General features: G+C 34.5%; 1 protein-coding gene across 1 annotated transcript in view; it reads right to left on the bottom strand.

Moving 5' to 3' along the window:
* Nucleotides 1–1,566: 1,566 nt before the first annotated feature.
* Nucleotides 1,567–19,739, bottom strand: part of ANGPT1 (angiopoietin 1) — a gene marked incomplete at both ends in the record, with an annotated part of 246,280 nt that continues 228,107 nt past the window's right edge. The window contains 2 exons of the mRNA XM_080693637.1: nt 1,567–1,727; nt 14,831–14,961. Of these exons, the coding sequence (XP_080549763.1) occupies nt 1,567–1,727; nt 14,831–14,961 (292 nt within the window). The remainder of the gene's footprint in view (nt 1,728–14,830; nt 14,962–19,739) is intronic.

Genomic DNA, 19,739 nt, shown 5'->3' with positions numbered 1-19,739 from the left:
CACTATAGTCACTTAAAGTTGCCACAAAAATCTGTGCCCCCAAAATCACTTACAATAGATTATCCCATAGGAATATTTTCATTAAGAGATTTATAGCAGCCAGCAGTCAGAATCTTTTTAATTAGTCATGTGACTATGGTTTTCTTTTTTTGTGTTTCTCTTACATGTAATATAAAGAGCTTTGCCAATTTTCTTCTTTAATTAATTAACTTTTAAAAGAGGAATTGCCTAAAGAAACAGCCTGAAGGAAAAAACATGAAAATTAATACATCAAATAATAGAGATTTCTTTGAACACTTGTGTTTATATGCATCAATTAAGGACAACATTGCATATTCCATATTAAACAGCTATTAGGTTTAACATGGACATAAACATACTTTGTACAATGATATTTATAATCCTATTGTTTGTAGACTTCCATGTGTATCTATTATAGAAACTGGAACAGGGTTAATCTAGTAAGCATGTTTCAGTTAATAAGCAAAAAATTAAATTAGCATGGATTAATAGGGTAAAGAAATGAGGATCTAAGAACATTTTTAAAATAATTAAGTCACAGGTATGTATACATGTTTAAGAAGATGCTATAAAATGAACTGTTCCAGATTACGTGGGTTTACTTCAGCTTGATACTCCAAATACTGCTTTCTGGTATAAAATCAAAGGAAATATTAAATGTATGTGTATTATTTTAAGAATTTGATGATATATTTCACATTCTTTAAACTTTACTCAAGCTACAAATACATTTGTATAATAGTCAGTTTTGAAAGTAAATGAAACTAGTGTGGGAAACTAATTTTTCACCTGTTATTTGATTATGTCTGTTTTTACTCAAAACTTTATATAAAAAATAAAACCACAGAGTCATGAGCATTTCTGCCTCGCACTGTTATTCTCCACACAATACAATTTATTATGGCTTACAAAAACATAAGTTACACATGAAAGCAGGTTAACTGAGACCAACGAGTAAGGATAATATTGGAATTGGGCTTCTGAAATCCATTAACATCTAACCAAAACAGAGGCAATGCTGTTCCTTTTGAACTTTTATCAAAACTGTGCAACAGTATATTTTTTTTGTTAGTAGGTTTGCATAGAAATAATATCATTTCGTTGGTGTTGTACATCTTTTCCAAATGACTATGGCAGGCCTGTTTCTATTCTTTATGTATATTCTTTTTATTCATTCTCTCTCTTTTAACAAAAATTGTTTTACAAAAGTCATATTTATCATCTGGCTATCATAGTTCCACAAATAAGATCCAGTAGTAGTTTGAAGCACAGCAAGCTGAGCAGTTTCTTCCCTTTTTACAGCATGACACTGAGTGGCATTCTCTATAGTCAAGCCATGCGAACATAGTGACCCAGGTAGAGATTTCTGTGAACTCAAAAGGCTCTAAATCCACAGATAAGAACCTTGGCAACATCACATAAATACCACTTCTTGCTGGAAGGGAGAGGATATTGCTTGTTTCAGAAGTTTTAGCAGTTTCTTCTCTGGTAGCTTCCCCAGATTTCTTTGTTGCTTTTATCATTATTTCCAATAATAATATGTTTTCAAAAGTCCAAAGGTCGAATCATCATAGTTGTGGAACGTAAGGAGTAACTGGGCCCTTTGAAGTAGTGCCACTTTATTCCATTCAGTTTTCCATGATTTTGTCCCGCAGTATAGAACATCCCATTTAGGTTGGAGGGGCCACAAGCATCAAACCACCAGCCTGAAAAGTGATAATAAAAGAGTGAAGGAGAAAAAAACAATGATAAGCAAATGTAACATTTGGAAATAACTAGCATTAACTGATGGGAAACTTGTTCCTTCTTGGTACAATTATTTGCAAATAGAAAGCACTCAGCAAGTATCTTCTCAGTAATGGAACTGTTTCAAATGACATTGACTTGGAATGTGTACCAACAAAGAAAGGAACACTCATAAAAAACAACTTTCATTGTGACTCCACTGAATCTTACTTTCCAGTGTAATTATGAGAAGTCTCTGGCTTTATAATGTAATCTAATTCAATCCTGGATGCAAATAAAGATATAAATAGAGATACCAATGAGAGGCATTCTACCTTTCTATTATTGAGAAATAGAAAATTATTAGAGAAGTTTCAAACTTAGACAACTGACATCTCAAGAGAATGATATTCTCCGTTTACATTGTGATTTTTTTCCAGAACTGGACCTAACCTATTTAAGAAGTTAATACGATACTGTACAATAACTATGATGTTCAGACAGAATTTTAATTAATCTGTCTTTTCTAAACTTTATTGCAGTCTAGGAAGTATTCATTTCATAGAAGACATATAGTATACATATGACAATAGTTTGTTCAAACTCTTTCTAAACTTAATAAAAAGAAAATCAACTTGATAAGTACCATGGAGATCACATACTTACATATCTCCATAAGGATAACTGGATAACTTAGTTTTATGTTTTTAATGAATTAAGGTCTTTGATGTTTAGTTAAAGCATAGCATTTTTCTCCCTTTCCTGAAGCAACACTACTGAAATCTTTAGGGAGAGATTTATGCCAGAGACATTCTGGCTTATTTTTATTTGGATACAGTTGACCTCTCTTTGATTACAGAGTTATACCTGAGGGACTAATAGCTAAATAAAGGGAAAACTGTACAGCTGATGTTTGGCTGTAACATGAGTATTGTCTTGCAGAAACTTTAGAAAAAATTAAATGAAGAAAAACTAGTTCTCATTTTTCAATATTAGAGGATGAATACAGCTGGGTTGTGTTTATAAAGTCACACTAGAGGCATAACAAGCTGTATTTTTAATCACTAATTTATATTGGGGAGCATGTCTTGATGGATTTTAAAAGACACTATATACAATAATGCTGTGTGCAAACAACATAAATGTTAATGCAGTCCAAACACCAGAAAGAAGAAGGTTCTAGTTTGGCAAAGGAGAAAGTATAAAATTTCATTTTTATTTTCTTAAGACTAATGCTTTAAATTTTGATCACTCTTCCTGGTAAAGTGTGCTATTTCTATTACTAAGTCATTCTAATATTAGGAAATTGATTGCACAGATGACTCTCTCTAAAGGACTACAATGAAACTTCAAGATGAAATCCAACCTGATTGCATTTGTGTTTTAACTTTTCTCTGCCTTTTCTGTATCCTTGAGGCATTATTCTACACCATTGAATATTTTATAATCTTTTAAATATCTGTCATGAGTTCTTCAGTAAATGTTAATTTACTATTAATGAGAATAATGAAGATTCAAAGAATGGTCTTCCAAGTCACAGTAGAGTATTCATGTTAAAAATGTGTGTTTTACTTGGTTTAGAGAATGTCACAAGATTCCTGGATAAGTAAAGAAAGACAGACAATAGCCTGGCAACAAAGGGCACAAGGTAAAAGGTATATTCCTTGAGAAACAGTGACTTTAGGAGAGAAACAAGATATTGCAGGAACTTTTGAGAAAATCAAATAAACTCATCTTTTTTTTCCCCCTAATGGGTAAAGAGGAAAAATGGCATTTTGGAGACGTTTAAATAAGGAGTGAGAATGGAGTTTTGGAGACATCGAAATAAGACCATTGCAACTGGGTCACTGTTAATGAGAAAAACAGTCACCTGAGGCAGGGAGGGTTGAAGACCAAGTTAACCCAGCCTTTTGTTCATTATTCTAAGAGCAATGAAAAGCCATGGTTTATATACTAGCTAATCTTACAAACTTGGTACTACACCTAATTGAGTTTGCTTAGCGAATGAGTGTCCTCTTATTGAATGGTTTGCTGACTCTGACTTACTGGTTCTCCTTGTGAAGTTGTTTAGTTTATTAAAAAGCTGTATTATTATTATTATTATTATTATTATTATTATTATTAATTTTTCTCTGTGCCTTTGACCTACATGAGCTGGAAGACGGCCATCCACAGATCCCAGGGCTGTTTTGTGGTAACTGAATGAAGCATCCCAAGACACTATGCCAATTTGTCTCTCTTCTATTTTTAACTATTTTGATTCAAATATCAGTAAATTGAATCAGATTGGTCTAGTTTAGACTTCATGCATATTTTTGATTGTATTGGGGGACATAGTCACATTATATAAAATGGCTGAACACATTTTTTGGTTCTTTCCAAGATATACTCCCGGCCCTATTTATTTATTTATTTATTTATTTATTTTTGCCCTTACATTTGTTTTATTTTTAACTGATACATAAAAAATGAAAATTACACATATTAATGGGGTATGATGTAAAGTTTTGATACATATGTATATGGTGTATTGTTTAAATCAGGTTAAACATATTTACGTTCTCAAACATTTACCATTTCTTTTATGATAAAAACTTTCAAAATCCTTTCTTCTAGGTTGTTGAAGTATACAGCACATTATTACTAGCTACAGTGACTCGACTACTCAAGAGCATGCCAGGTTCCAACCTCTTCTTCTCTATCTCACTATAACCTAGTACCCATTGATCACTCTCCCTGTCCCTTACTTGTCTCTACTCTCTCCAGCCTCTGGTTTCCATTATTCTATTCTGAACTTCCATAACACCAACATTTTCAGATTCCATGGATGAGCTCATGTACTACTTGTCTTCCTGTGCCTGGCTTATTTCTTTCTATTAATGGTTCTATCCATGTTGTAGGGCAGGCCTTTATTAAGGAAATTTCTAATTACTTAAACTTACTAATTAACCTCAAACATTGTTGAGTACCCAGGGCTCCATCTTTGGGTACTCAAAGCTGCTCTTTCAGATCTATGGCTCAGATCCTATGCTTCTTTGTTTGCCTTCTTATGTCTTCCCAGTCTATGAGTATTCAGCCATATTAAAAGACAGTCCAACATGCAATAATTGTGTTTTTGTATTCATTTGTTCTTTATTCATCCAAGTGTTGCTATACAATATTCAAAAAGACAGATAAAATCCTTGCTCTCAAGGAAATTACTTCCAATGTGAGAAACAAATGAAGGAAGGATATAAATAAAATAATCACAAATCATGACCAAAAATGCCATGAAGAAAACAAGGAGTTATGAAGGAGAATAACATAACTTTTCCTTATGAAGAAGTTGCTATTCAATGAGACATTAAGAAGGAGAGGGAGGCGATGGAAAAAGATTCTTCAAAGCAGAGTAGGACACATGTAAAGACCATGAGAAAGAAAGAGAACTTGGTGTGTTTAGTGACCTAAAGACTATTGCTATGGTTGGTACATAGTGAACAAGGAAGACTTTCAGGAAATAATGGCGGAGAGCTAGTCTTGATAGAAAGTTGAACAATATTTGTGGAAAAATTCATGATTTTGTAATCCCTCTTTTCATCATCAAGTGAACAAGTAAAACATTCTCTAAGAATGGGAACCAATATTTAGCCAGAAGAACCATATCTTCCAGGTTAAATTTTTAATCAAATATCACATAGATCCCTCATTCTATATGGTCTGCCAAAGCTATCTTGAAAATATGTGCCAGTGTGACGGAGGGGATAAAACTGAATCTAGAATAGTTCAACTCAATGAGTCACTGGATTGAAATAGAAGACAGTTGACTAAAACAAATTTCCTGACTTCAAGACATGAACTATTTTGTGTAGAAGACATACTTTTTAAAAATTAGAGGACAAGCCAGGCATGATGGCACATACTTGTAATTCTAGTACTTGGGAAGCTGAGACAGGAGGATCGTAGGTTCACAGCCAGCCTCAACCACTTAGTGAGGCCCTCCACAAATTAGTGAGAACCTATTTAAAAATAAAAAAAATCGGGCTGGTAGTATAGCTTGGAGGCAGAATGCCTCTGGGTTCAATAACCAGTACTGCAAAAATAAAATAAAAATAAAAATAGAGGGCATTCATCAAGAGATTTTAAAATATTATGAATAGAAGGAAGCAGGTCCTAACTACATGGGGGCTGCAAGACTCACTCATTTACCACCTGAACTGGGCCCTGAAGGATGGGTGTAAGTTCAATGAATCAAAAGAATTTCTAAATACACAGAGTGTATGTACTCTGAAGAGCATAGGAGACTGTCAGCTAGCCCCTTAGCTTGGCTGGAGTGCTAGTGGGAAATGGGCTAGAGAAAATAAACAGGAGGGAGAAAGCAGAGGATTTATTATTTTATTATATTTTTCCAAAACTTTCTTATGAACAATGAAGAGTCAGCAGAGAGCTAACTCAGAAGTTAAAAAACCTACCAAGAGGTACTAGGCAAGAATACCAATAATTTTTTATATTTATTGACTCTTAAATGTGTCAGAGATTTTTTTGAAGATATTTATATGTATTCTCTCTCATTTTATTCCCCAAACAGCCTTAGGCAGTGAGGGAAGTGCTATAACACAGGCACGAACGCTTAGAGTTCAAGGAACTCATATTCATAATACCTGGAGTACAATGTTTGACCAAACATTTTCACAGCACAGTTAGGATGAAATTAAAAAAAAGATGCCCTATCACAGCCTGTAATATTCTATCTAAATGCTTGGTGTCACTTGGGAAATAGGGAAAAAGTTTTAGGCCAGGAACAAAAAGGACGAGATCTTTTGCCCCACCAAAGTGATTTTGTAATGACGACAAGGTCAACAGTGCTAACTTAATAGAAAAATAGGAAAATAATGGAGGTGGCAGTGAGAATAGTAACAATGTTCACCTTAGAAAAACACGGTATTTAAGTATCCGATATTATCTTTTTCTCCAATGTTTCATTTCAATTTTATGAGGAATCAAAAAGTGTTCAATTATCTCTATCTTTAGATCGTGGGCCATTAACACTGAGACTTATCAGAGAGCAATTGATGGTTCTGGAGGATGAATTACGATGGCAAAAAATGAAATAAAAGAGAAATAATTTTTTACAACTATTGCAGTTCCATTATAAAATCATCTAAATGTCAAAGTCGCAGAAGCAGTTATTTCTATGGAGGTAAATACACTTTTTTTTTTCTGACACATGCATTAAAGCTGAGCAAAAAAGAAAAATAGGTAATGTCTTTATGTCAAATGTGTCAAATTAACTTTGTACTTTATTTTGTGTGTGTGAAATAAGCTAAAGAAGTTAATCTAAAAAAGGCACTTTTGGTTTAAAAGAACTCAGTGATGCAAGTAAGGGGTGGGAGAAAGCAGTTTCCATCTGCTGTTGGGACAACTGATAAAATGTCTCAAATATTTTAAGGTTGGCAACCACTGAGATGTACTCTGCCAAGCATTTTTTTTCTTTATAACCTGTAACCTCATGTATATTTTAGTAAGAAATCTGAGATGCATGTTTCTAATTCATTTACACTTAACTCATCAAAATTTAGTTTAGTAATAACTATCCCAGCCTTCCCAGGCCTTTAAAAATTATTTGAGTCTTTTATCTTTGAAGGAGAAAATTCACATTTTATCACTAATAAATGAAACTCTGCCTAGAGAATAGGAATTTGATTCTAAACTTTGTACTCAGGAAGTTCAAATTTATTTGAAAGTCGGGAAACCTAACTCTCAATGTCTTCTGATCCTAAACAAAATGTCTCTCAACACTTCTTTTCTAAGGTAAAAAGTACAGCAAAATGAGAAGATAGATCTGTTTCTGTGGATTTCTTTCATTCATTTTCAGTGCCTGCATTATAATCAGCAATATGCAAAAGAGCTGGCATAGAAAGATATTGCTTTCATCACTGAAGATGAAGCTGAACTGAATTGACCAGTGACACCGTGATCAGTAAGATCATAAAGAAAGACCTCGCTTGAGTTTAAATGTACAGAGCTGGCCTTGACGAGCAGCTGCAGGGTCTTGTGTGTAGAAGGCAAAGGACCTTTGTAGAGGTCTGCATTTCTTCTGTCATCTCATACTATATCCCCTTTAGGCCAAGGACTTGGTATATTTTTTTTAATTTATGTTTTTCTTCCTTTTTTCTTCGTTCCAAAAGTTGTATATCCTGGCCAGTCATACTGACTTCATTTAAAATGTCTAGATATTCTCTTAGTGTCTTTCCCCTTTTGGGGAATTGATTTTACTTCTAACCATGTCTAAGTGAGGAAATGTTCATGGAAATAGGCTACAAAATTAGCTCTATCATTCTCTGTGAATGGCATTCCTTGTAAAAGAGCCAGGAGAAAGATTCCATAGGGTGATGACCACTGAAGGCTAAAGACCTGTGATCAAATCCCACTTCTGACACTAAATCTGCAAACACAGGCAAATTATCAAAATTTTCTGTATCTCAGTTCTTGTTAAAGGAATTATTGTGGTTCCCATTTTCCCTACTTCAAAAGGCTAATGGAAGCTTAATATAAGATATTAAATACAAATCATTTTAGATAATGCAAAAGTGTCTGCTAGGTAATAAAAACTCAATAATTCATTATATTATTATTAGAGTGTAATAGAAACAAAAATAATTGGATATATCTTATCTACTGTCAATTATTAACCTTTGGTTTAGCTTTGCATTCTAGGTATTTCCATTCTAATTGACCTTCTTCCATATCAATGGAAGACATTCTGATAGTCTTGGCTATTTTTTAATAAATGAATTATACCTTGAGAAAAAAAAAGAAATATAATCCTAAATGTGTATGTAGTAGCTCCAATTTATTTCAAATTCAGGAGCCTAATTCTCAAATTTTTGCAATTCTAGTATTTAATTTTCTGGGATTTAGTGAATTTTAAAAATTGATCCTGCTGGGCGTGGTGGTGCACGCTTGTAATCCCCGTGCTTGGGAGGCGGAGACAGGAGGATCAGGCAGGTTCAAAGCCAGCTGCGCTGGTGTAAGAGACCCTGTTTCAAAAATATAAAATAGGTCTGGGAGTGTTGCCCGGAGGTAGAAGGGCTTCCAGGAACCCCAGTACCACGAAAAAATTAAAAAAATGAAAAATTGATCCCAATTCTTGAATATCCACTCCTTTGTTCCCTTTGCTCTGTGGATGCAAGCACATGTATGTAATTATGTATTTTAAATATAGGTACATGTGAAAATGACATCCATACATTGATTTATCTTTTTTTATTTCTTCTCACAGTTTTTTTTTAGTGTCCATTCAGAGTCTCTGACAACACATTCAATCCATTAACCAATATTTATTAAGTGGATAGTATCTGCCACACACTGCACCAGGCCATGGGATACAGTAATGGCAAACACAAAGACCCTGCATTAAAGAAGCACGTGTCTACTGTGGAATACGCATACATATTATGCACTAAATATGAAAATTAGTTCAAATAAAAGTAATGCAATGTAGGTTTTCTATAACCAAACTTAAATTATTCATATGGATCTCTTCTCTTAGCATTTTCACTTAAAGCCTCAGGCTTGCTAGTTATCTCACAATGCTTTGCATGTCATTCCTGGGTCATGAAAATGCTCAGATGATGGTATTTTCCCAAGATCTCCACGTCACTCACCAGCTGAAGAAGCTGCTAGTTTCTTTCCTTTTCTTTGTCTTCACAAAGATTATGGAGCAGGCAGAGCAAGCCTTTATCAACTCTCTGCTATTACCATCTGGTAAGTTCTAGGGCATACTAAGAAATTTATGTTGATGGCTTTATCCCCTCTTTTAGGACTGAACTGAGAAATATCCTTTGTTAGCTTTAGAAAGTCTTGTCTGTCAGCTGACATGGTTTATGTGTGGGAAAAGAGACTGGAGCTTCTACCACAACAGATTCTTTCTGCAGAAGGTTAGGTCACATTTTTACATAGTTTTTGTATTATATACTAAATATGGAAATTGCGATGCAAGAAAACTAAACTAAGGAAAGGGATGTAAAACAATACTGTGTTTTTTGTTGTTAGCAACTTTTAATAATTATATTTTACAGCAAAATTTTAGAAATAAATTATATAATTATAATAATTATAGTTTATTGTAGCTTAAAAACTTAAAATTGTTATTTTAATAATCTTATTTGAATACCAAAGGTCACATTTTAGTTGAATATAAGCTCACTTTGAATATGATGATCTAGTAAGAAAATTATTTTTCAAATTTTAGAGTCAAATGGATTTTTATTTATCTAATTTATATACATTAAAGCCGTACAAAAAAGCTGTGTGCATTGAACAAAATTATATTTCTATTTTCTTAATGTTAAGTAGTAGATAATACTATTAAGTTTTTAGTGAACTGATTGCTTTCTTTGAGTTTAGAGGGACACAACAGGAACTCTCCTGAAGGCCTTGAAATATTTTCCTTTAATCACCTCAAACATATTTCTTCCACTACTAAAATACACAGATTTTCCTTTAATATATTTAATAAAGGGAGAAACCTAAGGATAAAGCATACAATTTTTCCTAGGGTCAATGACAATCACATAGCACAGACATTTCTGGCATATGAATCTATGCCGACAAATCATCTCCATTTAGTGGATAGTTAAGAGGTCATTTCCATAGAAAATGAGTGCGGCAATTTTGACCTTAAAATATTTACTCTAGTACAATAAAAATGTGCAATGAAACATAAAAGTTATTTGATATTTTAATTGGATAGAAAAATTGCTGGATTTTCGGTAAGGCGGAAATAAGTACACATACTTCTGGGAAGGAGGGTATAAAATATTGTGGTATCTATTTCTACTGATTCAAATGTATAATACTTTCTCAGCCTACTATGACTCCTTTCCATTCAATGATGTTGAGTAACATGAATCACCACCTATGTGTTGAAAAATAGTATCACTTACTTTTCTTTATTAGCAGTCATATTGAGTTTATGGGAGCAAAGAATCTCACAGCCAGAAGAAAACTTGGGAGACTACTTTTACCAAACCCACAGTTACAGGAAAGTGCCTCATAACCCCTTTGATAAACAGAGTCTTCTACTCTCTCCTTGCAAATGTCCATAACCAGAAGTGCACACGCCTCCCCCCAGCTTACTCTAGCTTCTAATCTTGAATACTCCATTGTATCCAAGTCTCTTCCCTCTTCCTCCAATAATTCTACCACATGCTATACTCTGTCCACAGAACTTGTTATAGTTCAGAATTGTGTCATTTATTGTTTACTATTTTGTGGACAAACTCAATAAATATAAGCTTTCAATCTCCCACTCATTTCTCTAATAATAGTTGACCTCTTTAATAGGAATCATTAAAAATACATTAAAATGGTAGAAAGAAGGGTTTGGGATGTTAGGAAAGAAGGAACAAAGATTGAAAAGTTCTACCTTGGATTTAGTTGAAATATCTAATCTCAATTAATCTCTTGCTTTTAAGTCTTTAATAGATAGGGGTAACACTTAGACCATATCCTCCAACTAAAATGCCTCATGTACTTAAAGTAGAAACTATGTAGAACAGTTAGTGTACAATAAATCTTACTATTAGTTCCTTTTAGAAGAAACAAAATATAAAAATACGTAATAAGACAAGACAAAACTTTGATGATGACAAAGTTCTATGAGTCATTAATTCAAACAGTAAGAAATACCATGGTTTAAAAGAGAATATTTAAAATAATAATAAGCTCAAACACAATTTAAAAAGATAGAAATAGTCATTAGACAATAAACATGGTTCTAAGGGAACAGTTGACAGAGAATAAATGGGGGTGGAGAGTAGCTCAGTAGGGCATAAGTTCCAGGCGATGCTCTGGTTACATGAATGTCAATGACATTCATCCTTATGCTTTCCAGTTCTCAGCTATCTAAATTCCACATTTTAGGTTTTCAGACTGAATGGCTTTACAAGACCTGGATTCTTTCAAAAGGATATTTGATAGGGTAATAGCATTTATTACAAAAACACATTTACTTAGACTATTCCAGACCAAGCAAATAACTGGAAATTTTCTCTTCCCAGCATATGTGTTTATTGGTGACTAAGAAATAGGACCAAGAATGATACGGATGAAAGAACATGACAAAGTTCAATACTGTGAAGTGGGAATAAAATCATAAATTTGGACAATGAAGTTTTCTTGACAACTGAGAGGTGCTTTGCTCCATATTTTCATCATTATGACAGGATTTGAACATATTGGAATGCTCTTCCAAGGATACTTTTGAAATATTTTACTATTGGTCTTTCATATATTTATTTGTTAAGAAAAATTATCCATAAGAATATACATGGAGAAAGTGAGTGTTATTTCAATATTAAAATGGGCAGGAAACTAGAAAATCAAAGTCTTTTGTTTTTTTATAAAGCTGCTGACAACTTCAGTTATGTGATCAAGGAAGTAATGAAAAATATTTTTTTTCAGAAATAAAGTTGAAGACCTAACCTGAGAGTATCACTTTTTTTTTTTTTTTTTTTGGTGTGTGTGTGTGTGTGGTACTGGGGGTGGAACCCAGGGGCTTTTCGACCTCTAAGCTATACTCCCAGACCTACTTTATACTTTATTTGGAAACAGGGTCTCAATAAGTTGCTGAGAGCCTCACTAAGTAGCTGAGGTTGGCTTTGAAACTGTGTGATCCTCCTTTCTCAGCCTCCCAAGTGCTGGGATTAAAAGTATCCACCACTACGTCCAGCAAGAGTATCATTTTTTAAAGAATATAAGATTCCTAAAAACTGTTCCTCCACCCCCTGGAGAGGGACATCACACAATTAAACATAGAAGAATTTTAAGTATTTGATGAGGTTGAATGTGATGCCAAAATGACATGTTCAAAGCTTAAGTAGAAGAATATTATAGAAGCAGAATCATAATAGGTTGTCTTTGATAATATTAAGACCAGTCTCACATTGAAAAGATGTCAACATAGGTGGAATGAATGAGGGTCAATGGATTGTGATTTAATGGTAGTAAGGAAGGGGCTGGGGATATGGAGGAAGGAGGAAGATGGAGTGACTATTCTAAACTGGTCAAAATGTATCAGGCTTGTAATCCCAGGACTTGAGGCTAAGGCAAGAGGACCACAGGTTCAAGGCCAGCCTCAGCAATTTAGAATGACCTTCCGCAACTTAGTGAGATATTGTTTCAAAATAAAAACTAAAAAAGGGCTGGGGATATAGCTCTGGGGTAGAATGCCATGGGTTCAATCACTAGTACCAAAAAAAGCAACAAGAAATAACAGAAGAAATGAGAGAAAGAGAGGAGAGAGAGAGAGAGAGAGAGAGAGAGAGAGAGAGAGAGAAAGAGAGAGATTAATAATGCATACTTTTGCATGCTTTATTAATTGATGAGCAAAATGTCAACCTAATGATTCAATTCATTGAATTTTAAATTGAAAAGTCATCTCAAGAGTTATGTTTATTCATTCATTCATGCACCATATTTTCTATTGAGTTTCTATATGCTACAATCTAACGCACTAGACATTAAGGATAGCATGATATTTGCTTTTTTTTTTGGCACTGGGTATTGAACCCGGGATTATACCTCCAAGCTACACAGCCCTATTTTATTTTTACCTTGAAATAGGGTCTCACTAGGTTAATGAAAGTCTCACTATTTGCTGAGCTTGTCCCGGAATCTGAGATCATCCTGCCTCAGCCTCCCAAGTACTGGGATTACTGGCATGCACCACCATGCCTGGCTGGCTTTCATTTTTTTTATATATAAACTAGAGATAAGAATTTCTCTCCCTGCTGGTCACAAAGATGGTCTGAAGTTTAAAAAGGATGGTATAATATTTGCAGTTTACACATAATAATATGCAATAATAATGGCATAAGTATCATATTTGGGGATAGGAAACACTATATTTCAATAGTTTTTCTCCTTATTAGTAACACAATATGATTTTGTTATATAACAAAAAGTGTATCAGAATAGTTGAAGGTGGGAGTATTTTCTCTTCCATTAACAAACAGAAACAACTCTTAAATTGTGAGAAATAAACACTGAAATAGAGATATCCTTTACAATTTTATTTGGTGCCAACTACTTCTGTCCCAGAGCATATACCATTCATTAGTGACATCATGTGCCATTGGGTTTTAGGTTAGTGTTTCCTAAGCTGGAATCAGTTATGTGCCAACTTCATAATCTTTTTCATATCCATTTATAACTAGCATTACTATCAAATTATATTTTTCTATAAATCAATGATTTATTAAGTACAAAATATTGTGAATCCATTTTAGAATTCAAAGTTAATATTCTTTTAATAAAAAATCACTGCCATTTTCTCTAATAGAAGGTAGAAATAGAACTCAAAAAAATTAAAAAATAACACCACTTGAGTCTCAGTAGACACCATTGTGTACCCAAGGCTGTGAGACTAAATATGAGGACCCTTTCTTCCTTGGCTGAGAAGTCATTATGAGTGCTGAAGAAATGTTACAGATATTCTAGAACCTAAATGACAAATTCTCTTTGGCACAATCAGAAGGCTGAAAAACTATTGAAAAGGTGCAAAAAGGATCAACTTTCTTAATCAGTTGTATGGTACTATTTCACACTATCTCCTATATCAGCTAAAACTTTTTGCAAAGGTTAAAACTATATAATGAAAAATCTTGGAAAAGCTGGTCTGAATTGTATAACTTTTTAACCGTACTTTTTAATTATTTTATTTCAACAAAATGATCAATGAACACTATAATTGCAAAGCACCGTAAATAGTTTCTATATGCTGTATTCCTAATTGTCACTTCATTCTATCATGAAGATTACTTTGAGGGTAGAATAACTGGGACTTCAAGAGGCTACAGAATTTATTTAGAGCCAAGCATAGCACACTCCCACTGTAGACGTTAGAGGAGGAAACCCACTTCTAAGTATGCTAACAATGTCTTGCACAAGAACACAAGATAAATTAGTGGGCAGAACAAAATGATCTCTAGGGACTTGCTCTTAAGTTTCCTGACCAGAAGATCATACCCTTTTCTCAGAGATAAGAAATCTCAAGCCTCAAACCAATGAAACACAGCTTAGCAGCTAGTCCCACAGGACTTACCTCCTGTTAGCATGAGGGCACATTTGCACATACAGTTGTCATTATCAGCATCTTTAGTGCTGAAATCAGCACCGTGTAAGATCAGGCTGCTCTGTTTTCCTGCTGTCCCACTGTGACCCTTTAAATATAACCTGAAGTTAAAAAAAAAAAAATTGGTCAGTTAACAAAATAAGGGAACCCAGAAGAACTACTTGTTGAATGTTAAAACTTTTTAAATCATTTTCTCCCTTCTTTGAACTCAGCCCTTTCAACAAATCACTCTGAAATGAAAATCAGAAGAAAAGATAAAAGAAAGAAGAAAAGAAGAGAGATGAGGGGGGGGGATAAGCAGTAAAGATTCCAAATTACAAATAGGTAAAATTCTCTGCAGCTTATGTGTTTGGTGTTCAATTTACTATGCATACAAAAACTCATATAATTCTCAGAGAATGCAAGACTCACAAAAAGAACATAGACTTATTTTATTATTACAACTATTAATTCCCAAACAAAAATGCCCTTTATAGTATCAAAACAGCATTGCACTCCATTTATATCTATACTACTACTGTGCTAAAGAGTAGTAAGTCTCATTAATTAGAAAACCTGCTTTGTGCTAGGCACTTTGTTCAATGATTTTCAGCTGTTAATGTTCAAGGGATATATTTTATTTTATTTATTTATTGTTAGAAGAGGGATACCACATTTCTCTCTTTGAAGGAATGGTCATTTTTGTACAACTTATAGAAAAGCTCATGGTGACCCCAACCCCTAGCACAGCCTTGGTGACCTGCAAAACCAGTCCAAGGCTTCTGAAGTTAGCCTAAGGCTTAGTGACCCTTATCATTGTGTCCCAGGGTGTGCTTGTCAAGGAGACCTTCTCTCCAGACCCACTGGGTGCCATCTTGCCCGAGCTGTTTTTGGAATCCCTCAGTGTTTGATGGATTTCACCTGCTTATTCAGGTAACGCCTCCTGGCAAAGTCATTCAAGTCATTTTATCAGTGGCCATTTTATCCACAGCTGCAGCAGTGACAGGTTCTGTTTTCCCAGGTGTAACGCACCCTCCGTGACCCTCAGTTGGCTCTGCAGCACTCAGGCCTCTCCAGGTCGAGCCACCTCAACTGCTCACCATGTTTCTTCTCTTCATGAGACTGATGGAGAAAGGATTTGGCAGAGTTCTTCACAGCCACACTGTGGCACTCAACGCAGCAGGTCTAACACAAGTGCTGCTATGAGGATGACCGCTCCAGGTCCTCAGGCAGCATGAGCAGTCTACGGTTGTCATGGTGACATGTTGAGGCTACAGAGGGCTGTGGCCGGGCCTCCTGTGGCCCTGGATGCTTCAAGGAGGCAGCTTCTACTTACCCATCCAGGTGGGGTCCAGCTCATTTTCCCCTCCAAGTACCGTTGAGACAGGAAATCATGTACACTTCATAAAGAATGAATACTGTCTCCATTTCATGTACCAAGGTTTAGAGAAGCTAAGCAAGTTGGATAGAATTTGCCTATTTGGACAGAATTCACCTGCACCAATGTTTGCTGAGCACTTTCTATAACTTCTCTTGTTCTAAGCATTGCATATGTATTGATAAAAAAAAAACAGAAAAAATAAATCCATATCTTTGAGAGACTTGTATTTGAATGGCATCACGAAAGTTTCAAATCCCAACTGTTTAATCTCAAATACATCATTTCTCAAATAAAACAACTTTCTCTTTAGAAATATTTCTTACCTAAAATTTGCACTAACTTAGATCAGTGGGCCTCCGACTGTTTGAACATATACCAAAACATCTGATCTTTTGTGTAAAAGCCTGTTCAAGGTGATGAAAATGTTAACTAGATCAAATCTTTCTATAAAGTACACATAGGTCAAAACGTCACATTCTACCCATAAGTATACACAATTATTATTTGTCAGTTAAAAAGATATAAAAGAGCCAGGCGTGATGGGAACACCTGTAATTCCAGCACTTGGGATGATGGGACAGGAGGATCTCAGGTTTGAGGCTAGCCTTAGGAACTTAGGCGAGGCTCTCAGCAACTTAGTATACCCTGTTTTAATATAAAAAATAAAATAGGGGTCACGGGTAGAATACTCTGGGTATAGTACTCAGTAAAATATGCCCAGGATATAAAAAGAAAATGATAAATCAATATAAAGGGAAAATATAAGTCAGAAAAAAAATTGACACCAAATCTTATCACTGAGTAAAACTACTTTGGACATTATAAATTTTTAGGCTTTTCCTTATTGTTCCCTTCCTTATATAATATGTCATTTATAAGCATATGTGTTATACTTAAATCATACTTTGTAAAATTTTTAAACAATAGGAATAAGTGTTTACATACAGCACTATCTTATCTCTTTTTCTGAGTATAATCATTAATGTCAATTTTATACCCTTCAAAGTCATTTATCACCTTGTACAAGTACAAACTGAAATAGATTTATACTTTGTTTTTGAACTGTCATTTGAATATACCATCAATTGTCACACAAGATTACCTGCAAGCATCTCTAAATAGGTGTGCCTGTTGATATATTAAGGTTTATTTTTTATTTTTAAAATTTATTTATTTATTTATTTATTTATTTATTTATTTATTTATTTATTTATTTATTTGTGGTACTGGGGTTCCTGGAAGCCCTTCTACCTCTGGGCTACACTCCCAGACCTACTTTTTTTTTATACTTTTATTTGGAAACAGGGTCTCTTAAGCCAGCGCGGCTAGCTTCGAACCTGCGCGATCCTCCTGTCTCCGCCTCCCAAGCCCGGGGATTACAAGCATGCGCCACCATGCCCGGCCAGATATATTAAGGTTTAGACTAAAATCTAAAACATTTATTCCTGTCCTGCTCCTATACGAGTCCATCAGTGTTGTATATTAGCTTCAAGAGCCGAGATCTTTCCTCAGATTTATTTAATGAAGACTTGGAGGTCAGTCTTCTAGTCTTGACAGCTCCTCTGATGATTGCGGACCTTTTTCACTGGTCTCACTGTCTTCTTCTCCTTAACCCTGAAATTCATGTTCCATGTACCCCACTCACCTTATCATGCCTTCACTCTGGTTAAAATTCCTTAGTTCCCTGAGCACTTAAAGAATAAATTCTTTTATTGTGGTTTATAAGGACACTGAGGTCTAATCTCAGAAGAATCCTATTTTCTCCCATGCCACACTGTCCTTACCTATCACATCTCTTGTTATTTCCTGCACACACATACAGTATCCTAGCCTTGCCACGCACTTACTGACTTCAAAGCAACACACACCTTTATTTTTGGCATTTTTTTTTTTTTTTTGGTGGTACTGGGGTTCCTGGAAGCCCTTTTACTTCCGGACTATACTCTCAGACCTATTTTTACATTTTTATTTGGAAACAGGGTCTCCTAAGCCAGCTTGCGCGGCTGGCTTCGAACCTGCGTGATCCTCCTGTCTCTGCCTCCCAAGCACATGTTCTATCTTTTCCTCCTAGAGGTTCCTTTCCAGCTTTGAAAAGAAGATAAGTATTATTAATCATTTAAGATTTGTTTCAATTATGACTTCAAATTGGACAGTCTAATTGGCATCTTTATGACATCTACTTGCCCTTATTTTCTTTTTAATTATCTATAGCCCATAATAAACTGTACGCCTTTTGAGCCATAAACTGTGTCTTACCACCTATGAATCACCAAAATCTAAAAACAGAAAAAGAGAAGGGTCTCAAAGTTCATTGAATAAATGAATGATGAGCATGCTTAGCAATGTCATTTTAGTAGCCTCAAGACAGAAAGGAAGAATAAACTCCAATATCAGTAATCATTACAATCAAAATATAACTAGTCCATGTTTTCTTAGCTTTTGCATATTATTTAGCTAAGTACTCAAGACAGCTAGCTAGGTATATACTTTTATGCCCAACCTACTCAATAATTATGTATGCATGTCTACATAGTGTAGATACATACATGTGTATAATTGTGTGTGTTTACTCTCCCACCTTCTTAATTATTTTATTGCCAGTAATGTCTTTATTCTTATTTATCAGAATACAAAAATATGTTCAATATATTATACAGAGAAATTTGAGAAAAATTTAATTCCTCTTAGATTTTACATTTTATTGAATGGCTTATTTACATTGTATGTATAGACAACGGATACCAGCAAACAGATAAAATGAAAACACAGTAAGATAAATCCATCAGCTAAAAGTATTTTGGAAAAAGAAGGACATAATCTAATAATATATATAAATACTTAAGGCCCTGCCTAGATTACAAATTATTAAAAAGGAAAAGTAGTAGGAAGGGGAAAGAGTCCAGAGATGTGCAATGCAGTCATTGGGACATATTGGTTGAAATGATTTAAAATGTAGAAAAGACCAGCACATTGAAAAATCATGAATTTTTCACTGTAGAAGCCCAAGTACAGTTGATAATTGATTTAAAGTGGCATTCAGCTCCTCCCTGACTCTATCCTTAGTCACATAGGACTGGCTTATGTTCTAAAAAACAGACACCCGTTGGACAGTATTCTTTTGCATGGAGAGATAAAGATAAAATTTAACAAAGTTAATGTTTTCTGAACACTGTTTTAAGACATTTATGAAGGAGGACAAGTGTGCTGCTGTAAAATCTCACAAAGATTCTGGGAGAAACCTTATAGTCAAGAAGAGACCCTCTGCACAGATTAATGGCCTATTCTTTCTTAGCTAGCAGAGTCAAAATTATTGACCTTGGGGTGTATTCATTTCAAGTCACCCCCCATGCCATTTTGGCATAGGGCTGTATTTCTATTTTCTGTATTTCTATCTTTTAATAAACAACTTTAAATCTTCAAAAAATTACTGACCTTGGGAGATATGAGAGTGCCTTTGCTTGGTTATTTGATATAAGTCAACTAAGGTCTGGGTGCTTATTAATCCAAGTACTTTTCTAA

Source organism: Muscardinus avellanarius (genome assembly GCF_963383645.1).
Source record: "Muscardinus avellanarius genome assembly, chromosome: 4".
Classification (NCBI taxonomy): Eukaryota; Metazoa; Chordata; class Mammalia; order Rodentia; family Gliridae; genus Muscardinus; species Muscardinus avellanarius.
The sequence above is the reverse complement of the archived record's forward strand: the minus strand, read 5'-3'. Positions and strand labels throughout refer to the sequence as shown.